The 12,020-nt window shown below is 34.5% G+C and overlaps 1 protein-coding gene across 4 annotated transcripts; it reads right to left on the reverse strand.

Annotated features, from left to right (window-relative positions):
- Positions 1-206: 206 nt before the first annotated feature.
- Positions 207-6,420, reverse strand: LOC124948585 (transcriptional regulator ovo-like). Of its 4 annotated transcripts, none has more exons than XM_047492401.1 (10): positions 5,951-6,420; positions 4,848-5,278; positions 3,892-4,378; positions 3,264-3,813; positions 2,852-3,159; positions 2,494-2,720; positions 1,921-2,058; positions 1,513-1,812; positions 1,163-1,321; positions 207-615 (listed from the first exon to the last, which is right to left on the reverse strand). In XM_047492401.1, the coding sequence occupies exons 1-10, from the start codon at positions 5,970-5,972 to the stop codon at positions 493-495; spliced, it is 2,745 nt and encodes a 914-aa protein (XP_047348357.1). In that variant the 5' UTR covers positions 5,973-6,420; the 3' UTR covers positions 207-492. The 4 variants fall into 4 exon arrangements, 3 of the variants coding, with proteins under 3 accessions (XP_047348357.1, XP_047348355.1, XP_047348356.1); XM_047492399.1 differs by lacking the exon at positions 5,951-6,420 and adding an exon at positions 5,433-5,881; XM_047492400.1 differs by lacking the exon at positions 5,951-6,420 and adding an exon at positions 5,433-5,880 and having other exon boundaries at positions 2,515-2,720.
- Positions 6,421-12,020: the final 5,600 nt, after the last annotated feature.

The following is a 12,020-nucleotide window of genomic DNA, read 5'->3' on the forward strand; positions in this document are numbered from 1 at the left end:
ATGTATATACATATATATACATATACACCATATATATAAAACATTTATATATATAAATCGTTACATACATATATATATATATATATATATATATATATATATATATATATATATATATTCATCTAAGGCGATTATCTATCTATCTATCTATCTATCTATCTATCTATCTATCTATCTATTTATCTATTTATCATTTAGAAAATAAATCTTTATAATACGCACTGTGTCTGTATAGGGTATCGGAACTATTAAAAAATATCTATAAATTGTCTCTAATTTTTTGTTTTGTTTTTTGTTTTTTTCTTTTTTTCGTTTTATATTTTTTGTTCTTTCTTTCGCGCGACGTCGCAGAAAACGCGACGTGTTTTAGTCTTTGCAATCTTCCTTCTTCTTCTTCCTTATTCTTTCTTTGTATTTTTCTTCGTTCTTCTTATACGTTCCCATGCGATTGCTTTGAGACCTTTTGTTAGATACCCCATGGAAACTCTCCTTTCAGAAACTGGAAGCTCGACCCAAATGTAACAAGGTAGCACGCTGATGTGGCTTTTCGAAGGTCTTCGAGGCTGATTTAACGCAGGTTTCCGAAATCCTTGAGTCTCGTTGTAGCATGCCACCCTGAAGAGGTTACACGATGAAGAACTATATTTTGTTCTGTCTCTCTCTCTCTCTCTCTCTCTCTCTCTCTCTCTCTCTCTCTCTCTCTCTCTCTCTCTCTCTCTCTCTCTTTCACTCTCTCTCACTCTCTCACTCTCACTCTCTCTTTTTCTATTTCAAGAATATATAGGAAATTAATTTCTCTCTCTCTCTCTCTCTCTCTCTCTCTCTCTCTCTCTCTCTCTCTCTCTCTCTCTCTCTCTCTCTCTCTCTCTTTCTCTTTACCTATCGGTAATGTTCTTTTTTTAGACGATTATTATGCTTAAAATCTTATATATACATATATACATACATATATATATATATATATATATATATATGTGTATGTATAGGTAGTGTTGTTTTTTAATAATATATCTCTTTTACATGCTTTTTCTTTTTTTCTTTTTCTTTTTCTTTTTTTAAATTACTTTTTGCGTTTCTTACTTTTCCTTTTTCCATTCTTTTTTCTCTCCTTATTTTCTTCCTCTTAGGGACAAAATCGTATCGAGAGTGTCTACGTGCGCACCTGTAGCAACATGTTGGCGAAATTGCTGTTAGTGAACTTGAAGTGGCGCTTATCGTAAAATTTTAATAAAGCTGGACTGTACGGATGCTTGTCTTTCAGATGAAGGTAATGTACTTCCGGTTCTTGCGTAGTATGACCGCATTCTTCGCATACGTAAACCTATAACAAAGGAATATTTCAGAAAGGTAAAGTAAAGAAAGAAAAAAAAGAAAAAAAAGAAAAAAAAATAAATGAAAAAGAAAAAAAGAAGAAGAAGAAAAATAAAGAAACGGTATCACAATCAAATTCGTATTATTTACAAAATTAATGAATTTTATTATATGACAATTGGATAATTCATAATTTTTTACCTTAGTACGTCTTTCCTTATATGCATATTGATGTTGTACTCCGTGAACCTTTAGACAATGACTTTCGAGGGAACATCTTTGGGTGAAACTTTTCTCACATAGATTACATTTGTACGGCCTCACACCTGTATGCGTTCTTGTATGCCTTTTCAAATCAAAGGTGTCATTAAATCCTTTACCGCAGAATGTACAAAGGTAACGTTTAACGTCGCTATGACATTTCATATGTCGATTTAAGAGCCGTTGTAAGTTGAATTGTTTGCTACAAACGCGACAGGTGAAACGTATTGGTCCGTCCTCCTAATAAAAAAAGTGATGATAAATGTTAAATATCTATTATTCGTCGAATAAGAAAAATGGAATAATATGAATGGATAATAAACATGTAGGTGTAGATACTAAACATACCTTTCCGGATGTTGGTCGAGTTGCTCTATCCTCCTCACGACTGGTAGTAGCCTGTCTTTGTCCTTCGATAGCTAATGGATTCTTTATACCATGACCGCCATTAACGAATTCCAATTGGCAATCACCCGGTAATCCCAACTATAAAATTAAAATAATTCAATTAATCGACCGAAAGATAATTTGTTCAATCGAGACGAAGTGATACAGTAGGAAGCACTCAAGTTGATTGGCATTGCATAGGAATCGTTCGACGAAAAAAGAAAAAGAGAAAAAGAGAAAAAGAGAGAGAGAGAGAGAGACAGAGAGAGAGAAAGAGAGAAAGAGAAAGAGAGAGAGAGAGAGAGAGAGAGAGAGAGAGAAAAAAGAACTACGATAAAAAATATGTCGTATATTACAACAAATATATAAACGTTGTAATAAAGATCTATTACCGAGCAATATAATAAAATGGATAATTTGTAAAAAAAATATTATCGTACATTTGTGTTTATGTATTACAAATCAAATGGGAAAATACATTTGATGGATTATTCAAAATTATGCTTTTGCCTCGATCAATTTGGTGGTGCTTACCCTTTGCTGTAGTACACCGACCCGTTGGGATAGAGGCGGTTCGGCAACTTGTCCATTAACTTGACCGTTATTCACACCATTCGATACGCCTATTGGTGGACTTGGGGCATGTTCCATTAACGCACATGATGGAGATGTGCTGGTAGATGCACCATCCAAGGAACAACTCGTAGCACCGGGACTTGGTAAACTACCTCCAACGCTGCTACCGGAATCTAATTCCAATCCTTAAGAAAAAGAAAGAGATAAGTATTATAAAAATAGAACATATCTATATAGTATATGTTTTTTATATGTATATGTACGTCTATAACTTATCACTACACGTATATATATATATATATATATAGAAACTTACCACTACCAACAAAACTAAGACCAGGGCTCAATAATCCCTGATGTTGTTGCGAATGATGAGGTGACATATTGTTCTGTTGTTGTTGTTGTTGTTGTTGTTGTTGCTGCTGCTGCTGCTGCTGATGTTGTAACTGTACTTGAATTTGTAATTGTTGTAACTGAGGTTCCGATTGGCTTTGATGATTTTGATTTAAATGCAACGCCAGCTCTGGCCGCTCCTTAGCTAGTGGTTGATAACCAGCTTCCCCGGTTGCATATGTAAGACCAACCAGTTTGGTATTGAAGTGTTGCGGCGTTCCATTGTAATGTCTGAAACGTACCAAAACCGTAAGGTTTTTGTTTTCATTTTGCTTTTGCTTTTCCGCCCGTTATAACACCTTTCGTCGTCGATAGTTATTCCAAGACTCACTCACCTTGATGCATCGAAGCCTCTAGTTAAGGCTATACTATGCTCAGGAAAAGGGTCTACGCTGGGTTCTACGGGCGTGGTCATTTGACCTGCGTCCTGAACTATGCCGCTCCCAGCGGAGGCTGGGGAATGTAACGAGTCCTCGAGTAGATCGTTACCTCCATCTCCGGCTTGTAATTTAGGTAAAAATAAATCTGCGGCATCGTTAAGACTTTCCAACAATGCCGTATGATCGGACGGTGAACTAAACGTCAATGTAGCTGTAAATTGCAATGGATCGACAACGGCACCGGTCACCATATCGACCATCATTCCGTTTTCCGTGACGTCATATGCACCATATTGACCAGATAACAAATCATTAGGTTGAATCTTATAAGCGGATAGATCCTCTTCCTCCTTCAATGCCAAACCATAAGATGCGCAAACATTTTGAAGTAACGAGTATTGTTTCCCTTCTTGGGCACTGTACTGAGCATGTTGCGAATTAACGTCTTGTTGTCCCGTGTCACATTCCATCCCTATCGCTGGAGTAGGTGTGAGGTAACTATTACCTGAAATATCATACTAGAAATTAATAAATCTGTTATAATAACGTGACATAATATATTTAAATTGAAACATTGATATACCTTGACTGGTCGTATATTGGTTCGCGAAATTGGCTAGGTTGTTGCCACCTTTAAGGGACTCGTAGAACGGTGGTAAGGAACCAGTAGGTGGTGAACTTGGGGCATAATTGCCCCGGCCCCCATTCCCACCTGGATTCATTCCTCCTCCTCCAGCTCCGCCACCTACAGCACCACCCCCTCCTCCTGAGGTACCACCTCCGGAATAACTGCAGGAATTACCCGTGTTCGAGGATGACGATGACGCCGAGGAAGACGAATTACTAGTATTAGAATTTGAATTAGAACTGGAAGAACCATTGTTCGTTCCAGAATTGTTGGTTCTTCCAAGTCCTGCGGCTGTGTGAACGATCTGTGGCCCGGAAAGCCTCATAGCTAGTAATGGTCTCGCAATAGAATTACATATCGTGCGCGATACTTTTGCAGTCTCGCGGCCTCTCTCGTCGTCCTCTTCCTTTCTTTTCGGTACCGCATAATCTATCGGCTGTTCCTGAAATAATAAACGTACGTTGCTTTTTAATCTTTTTCTCTTTAAATATTGTCATTTGATAATGAAATTAATCGAGACTGTATTAAGCACGAGATCGATTTATTTACGGATTGATTAATAATTTCAACGATGATTGATAATTTGGAAAAAGAAAAAAGAAAAGAAAAAAGAAAAAGAAAGTAAAAAGGAAATTACGAAAAGTCTGATACTACTCTTTGAAGATTTATTAACGTGAGAATTTACGATTAAATCTCGCTCTTAAAATCTCTTTCTATGTATATATGTATGTATGTATGTATGTATGTATGTATGTATGTATGTATGCATGCATATATGTACATATGTATGTATGGTATTTGTGAAAGAAACCAGTTTTTGTTCTTTTTTCTTTTGTTTTTGTTTTGCTTTCTTTTTTTTGTTTTGTTTTGTTTTGTTTTTGTTTTTGTTTTTTTTTTCTGAGTAGACGCACCTGCTCAGGCTCCTGACTTTGAGGAACTTCGATCTTCTCTTCCCTTCTGGAGTTACCTTGACTCTGATGTGGTACCCTCTGAATCACGGAAACTCTGGTCGGTGGTTCGACACGTGGGACCTTAGGTGGGGTTGGCGGCCTCGGTAATACGAGCTTTTCCGTTTTTGTGATAAATTGCGGAGCATCTCCGGATGGCGTGGGAATGATAGGTGGCGTACTATATTCCTTTCGTTCGGCGCGAGTTAATACATGACCTCTGCTCCCATAGGGTACATCCCCACCGAGGATACTTGAAATGAAGCGTCTCGGTGGTGTACTCGAAGGCGTGTTGTTCGTCGATTGACATGGTACAGGTGGTGGAGATGGTGCTGGACTACTGCTCCTTAATGATTCCGGAGTAGTAGCACGATCATCCTCGGTTTTATCGCGATCTGTGGATCACAGAATAGATCAATTTGATTTTGCTTTTCTTTCTTTCCTTCTTTCCTTCTCTCTCTCTCTCTCTTTATCTTTATTTTTATCTTTATCTTTTCTACAAGGTCTTTACGAGCATATCGTACGGAATAACGATGACGGTTAGAGTACCTCTTAACATCCACGTTTCTCTAATAGAATTTACGAGCGACCTTGAAAATCCGCGTATACCGTAAGGTAATGACGATGATGGTGGTGCGATGGTGGTAGCTATTAATTCCATTTTTTTTTTTTTGTTCTTTCTGTTGTTTTTCTTTTTCGTTTTCTTTTTTCGTTCTTTTTTCGTTCTTTTTTTAAATCGACCTGACCTTCTTTTCCCCTCTTCTTTTTTCTTCTTTTCTTTTTCTCTTGGATATACATTAATCGATCAGATTTTTTATCGGAGAAGTTCTCTTTTTTATTTTCACATTTCTCTCTCTCTCTCTCTCTCTTTCTTTTTTCCTTTTTCTATATTACTATTAATGATATCAAATTTGATAATTAATTACGAATAAATTATGAATAAAATATTATTCATCGTTGAAATGAATTATAGAGAAATTCTAGGAACGCAGCGCTGGCATATATATACGTACGTACGTATGTATGTAGGTGTATATATATATACATATATATATATATATATTTACCTAGTAGTATTGACTTTGACATCAAACGTGTGTAGTTAGTGAATGCAGGACGAGGACACGAGGCTCGATATGTTGTCGAGCCGTTGAAGCGGAAACCAGGAAGTTAGGAAATTACGAGGACGCAAAACTTTTTATGATACCTTATATTATGCCAATAGCAATGAGAGATTATTGGAAGAAGTGATCGAACCGTGATTAAAGAAAGACTTTTTCTCAATTATCTTGGATCAAGAATGAAAAAAAAAAAAAAAAAGAAAAAAGTAATGCGATTCGAACGGAATTATCGAACGTATGCGTGATAGAAAGAAAAGAAAAAAGAAAAGGAGAGAGAAGAAAATAATAAAAAAATAAATAAATAAATAAATAAATAAAAAACGAACCCGACAATATGTATAATATTTCTCGTGGCTCATTAAATTGTTAATTCGTATGTTAATCGAGTCGAAAAATTTTCGACTTCTTATCAATACTATTGGAATTTCTATAAATTCACTATGGATTCTATAAATTTGTACATATTAAATTGCTTTATGTTATTAAACTGATGTTTTCTTCTAGTGATGAATATATAATTAAAAAAAAAAAAAAAAAAAAAAAAAAAAAAGAAGAAAAAAAAAATTAAAAAAAAAAAAGAAATCAATTACTTTCATATAAACATATTTCATTATATATAAAATATAAAATAAACAAAAAAAAAATATATATATATATATATATACATATATATTTATTCATATAAATATCATGTATAATTATTACTTATATTTTTCTCGATTAAAAGATTTTAATTATCGTTAATTATAATGAATATCGTTCATTGTATAAATTAGATTAAAACAATTCGTATTGAATGTTATATCCTCTTTCATGAATTGATCTTAAAGAAAGTAACGAATGGAAAAAAAGTAATGAGGAAGTTAAAAAAAAAAAAAAGAAAAGAAAAGAAAAAGAAAAAGAAAAAAGAGGGGGTGGGAAAGAGAAAGAATTCTCTCCAAAATGGCGATCCCATTCGATCCGGTGATACGCTTCAATGAAAAACGCTATCGATCGGTACGAGTTTGCCGTCAAAATTCTACTTCTTCCTTTTTCTCTTCTTTATTCTTCTTCCTCCTCCTCCTCCTCCTCCTCCTCCTCCTCCTCCTCCTCCTCCTCCTCCTCCTCCTTCTCTTCTTCTTCTTCTTGCAGGTTCTACCACGATGCTATAAATACCTGTAGAAGCCACGTGATCCACGTACCAATGTCTTTCTTCGTTCACCTTCTCTCTTTCTCTCTCTTTTTCTCTCTTTTTCTCTCTTTCTCTTTCTTTCTCTCTATCTCTTTCTCACTTTTCACTTCAGTTAAAAAGAAATAGAAGAAAGCAAGGCAACCGAAGAAGAATATAAGAGAGTTAGAGAACGTTAAAAGGAAACCGGTACTCGGAGGACCCCGACGAAGCGGTCGGGAACAGGCTTGCTTTCGAGCAAGACAGTAAGGACCAATAAATGGCCAATAGAGAAATTAAATCATTCAAAAAAAAATAAAAAAAAAAAATATATATATATATATATATACATAATAGAACTTCCTTTATACTTTAAATCAATTAAGATCGTTTTTGAAAAATTATTAATCGATATAAGAGAAATGAGAATTAATTATTATTAAAACGTCGAATGTTTTAAAATAAAAGTAATCAAATTTAATAATTTAAATCTTTATACGATCGTAAAAATAGAATTGTTATTCTTTTCGAGATAGTAACGATCGATAAATGGCCAATAGAGAAATTATATCGTTTAGAAATATATATATATATATATATATATATATATATATATATGTATATAATAAAATTTCCTTTATATTTTAGATCGATATGATCGTTTTTGAAAAATTATTAATCGACATAAGAGAAATGAGAATTAATTATTATTAAAACGTTGAATGTTTTAAAATAATAGGATTAAATCTAATAATTTCCGATCATTAAACGATCGTCAACATAGGATTGTTGTCTTGCGAGATAATAAGGATTAATAAATAGCCGATATAGAAATTAAATCGATTAGAAAGTTTAAAAGAATTTAATAAGATTCTTTTAATGAATTATTAATTGACAATGAAATAATGTGAATTAATTATTATTAAAACGATGAATGTTCTAAGATAGAAAGATTTCAATTCTAATTCTAATAATTCAGATCATTAACGATCGTGAACGGATCTTGTTATATTGCAAGACAGTAAATCGTATTTATCGATAAATGATCGATAGATAAATTAAATCGATCGATTATTCCTGTCCTTCTTTTTTTTTTTTTTGCTCTCTCTTTTCGTATATAAAACATAATTAAAATCAATACAGGATACGTAAGAATTAATTATTATCAAAGATAGAAAGAATATTTATTGATAAATGGACGAATCTTCTTAATATCTCAGATTTCTTTCAATGATCGAGGAAACAACAAGCTTGTTGTTATTTCTTATATTTCGAGTAATTAGATTATTTAAAGAATAGGATGTAGAATTAAATTATTATTATTATTATTATAAATAAGATGTTTTTTTTTTTCCTTATAATAAAACAATCTTACCCGGGGGATAAATTTGATTATCGTTAAAAACGAAGAATATTTTAATATATAAGGATCAATTAATTAAATGTTAAGAAATCGAACGACATAATATCTTTGAAAATTTTGCAAAAATGTTCTCTTACAATTTGTTGAATATTTTTTTTTTTTGCCTATCATAGTCCCCCTCCCCACCCCACCCCTCCCCTCCCCTCCCCACCACCTTCCTCTCCCTTGTACAACGATATATAAATTGATTCTTCCATATTTGAAGATTCAATGATCTCGTAACTCGCGATTGTCTTGCATTACTATAAAAGAAACCTCAAAGACATCGACCCGGCTACTACGAGTAAGGCTACTTCTTTGTGGTTGGCTCTGCCGTTCGATCGAACGAAACGCCTCAGTTTAGCCGACGACCTACTTCCAAACTCGACCACTCCCTCAAGTCCTTTTTCCAAGTTTTTGCTTTCCTTTCGGCTACCCGCAGCCAGCCATAATCCTTCACTGTGTCTCCACGTATCGCCGTTAGGTTTACGGGTGGTTTCTACTATCGTCTCTAATGCATACGAACAATGGACAGGCAATATCTATCCTCAAACGTCAATGATAATGATCGTTCATCGACACGTCGCGTTGGTCATTGTAAAACTCGTATCACGATGATCACGATCGATCAATGATTTTATTCTTCTTGCGTTATAACATTCCTCGCGCGCTTTATATCAAAACTTTATAATAAACATATACGCAAGTATTCGTAATAATTTAGCTCGCCTAATGGTGATTTAAATGTGGAATAGATTTCGATTAGAAAAAAAAAAAAAAAAAAAAAAAAAAAAAAGAGAAATCCTTATCCACGGAATACATCGAATTTAATCGAACTTGAGATAAATTCGTTCGATAAATTCGAACGTCGTATTCCTCGAAACTATTTGACCCTTGATAAATAAAAGTTTAATAATATATCTTTAAAAGATATTAAAGCGAGATATATGGAAAATATTCAAATACCCCGTTCGTTAAAATGTCTTCTTTACACACGCACACATACATATATATATATAAAATTTTCAATTGGACAAGCTAGGATCTTAAGAAAAAAAAAAAAAAGAAAAAAAAAAAAGGAAGGAACTCGATAAAATCCAAAACCCGTGTACCAATAAATCCTGAAAAGATATATTACGAGAATAGAGAAAAAAAAAATGAAAAAGAAAAAAAAACAGGAAGGAAACAAAAAAGAAGAAAAGAAAAAAAAAACGGTTCACCAAAATGGTGAACCATACGACTAAATAAGTTATCTCGTACGAGAGATATCTCGAGAACGGAGGAACGTAGTTGGAATGTATAGATCGGGGATCGATAAGATCGAGAATAGATCATCGTATACATACATATACATACACATACACACACACACACCCCTCCCCCACACACACACATACATATATATATATCTATGCAAGTAGCAAAGCAATGATATTCTTCCTGGTCTACTATAGTTGCGTTGCAACGCAACTATAGTTGCACGCAAACTCGAGGAGAGTTGCGTTAACGTTTATGTGTGTATGTATGTATCTGCATAGCGTTTGCCTAGCGGTACCTTGCGTGGGTCGAAGCGTCGTCGTTGTCGTTGTCGTTGTCGTTGTTGTCGTCGTTGTCGTCGTTGTCGTCGTTGTCGTCGTTAGGTTGCAAGGTGACACCACATACGCAGCCACTTAGAGTTGCCTTACATAATGGCCGCGTACGGGACAACGCCATTTCCTCCCACTTATCGTTTTCTCTCTCTCTCTCTCTCTCTCTCTCTCTCTCTCTCTCTCTCTCATTTATATTCTCTCCCTCTTTCTCTTTCCTCTGTTCGATCGGTATTTCGCATTAAAACAATGGATCTCCTTCCGAATCGGCGGAAGATCGTGTCCGACTACGTGAAGTATTATTTAACCTTGGCATTCGGTGAAAATCTCGACGTGCGCATGCGCGTACGCTCACGTGCCGCGTCGGTAAAGACGAGAGAGAAAATGATCTAAGCTGTTTCCTCTCCCCCTCTCTCTCTCTCTCTCTCTCCCTCTCTCTCTTTTCTTTTTCTTCTTCTTCATCCTGTTATTATTTTTCTTACATGTCGTTATGAAAAAATTCTTTTTCTCTCTTTATCATTTTATTTCTCAGACATTTTCTTTCTTTCTCTCTCTCTCTCTCTCTCTCTCTCTCTCTCTTTTTTCTTCTTTTCTTTTACTTTCCTTTATCTATCTTTCTTCTCTTTCTTTTTCTATTTTTCCTTTTATTTTTCTTTCTTCTTCTTCTTCTTCTTCTTCTTCTTCTTCTTCTTCCTCTTCCTCTTCCTCTTCCTCTTCCTCTTCTTTCTTTTTATTTTCTTTTTTTATTTTTTCCTCTTTTCTCGCCCCCACTCGCGTCGCCGTCTAATGGCGGTGAAACGGCGCACGCATTTGCATAACGCTCGTTCTGCGCAATTTCCGTGCAGTTCACGCGCAATCCACTTAACCACGGCCTGCACCGAAAGAGGAACACGACGCGCCCGCGCGCGCGCGAACATAGAAGAGAGCCTCCTCCTCCTCCTCCTCCTCCTCCTCCTCCTTCTCCATGTGTATTCGGTTGTGGTCAACTCTATGGAATGTCTTTAACATATAGTCATCCTACTCTCTAATCTAGATTCTAATATAGATTCTAATTATAACGATTATTAATAAAAAAGAAAAAATCTTTAGCACATATATATATATATATATATATATATATATGTATATGTATATATATCTGCAAGATTATATATCCTGGATGATCATTCGTTTTTTTTATTATTATATCGCATCTTTTGCTTTATTTCTATGAACTTTACACGTGTCGCATAAATATGCAAACGGTGAATAAATTGACGAGATTTGAAAAAAAGAAAAAGAAAAAAAAAAAAAAAAAGAAAAACAGAAAAGATCAATAAATAAATAAATTAGTAGCAATTAGTTTGGATGATTTTAACGATCGCGAATGGAGAAAAAAAATAATAGACAAAAAAAAAAGAAAAGAAAAGAAAGAAAGAAAATAAAATGGAGAAAAAGACAAAAACGAAATGAACAAAACAACTAAGAGAGAAAAAACCATACATTTCTTTATTCCTTTAAATCAATCGCGTATTTATTTATCGCGATCTTTTAACAGAATCGACGAAACGAAACCAGTTTTCTTCATTTCTTCGTTTCTACGATCTTCCTTTCAATTTGCTTCCGTTCGTATAAAAGAGTAACTATAATCGCTATAAGAGAAACACAATTTCGTTGTCGGTTTTATCACTAGGGAAGCTCGTCCTCGATTCCTATGTACAATACTAATACCTGCCATCATCAGTAGATAGATAAACGTATAGGTTATACACACACACACACACACATGCACGTTTATACATATATGTAGTTTTACAGTACATAGGCGAATAGTGAAATATAGACAGAGAGAGAGAGAGAGAGAGAGAGAGAGAGAGAGAGAGAGAAAAGAAAGAAAGAAAA

Source organism: Vespa velutina, chromosome 4 (genome assembly GCF_912470025.1).
Source record: "Vespa velutina chromosome 4, iVesVel2.1, whole genome shotgun sequence".
NCBI lineage: Eukaryota > Metazoa > Arthropoda > Insecta > Hymenoptera > Vespidae > Vespa > Vespa velutina.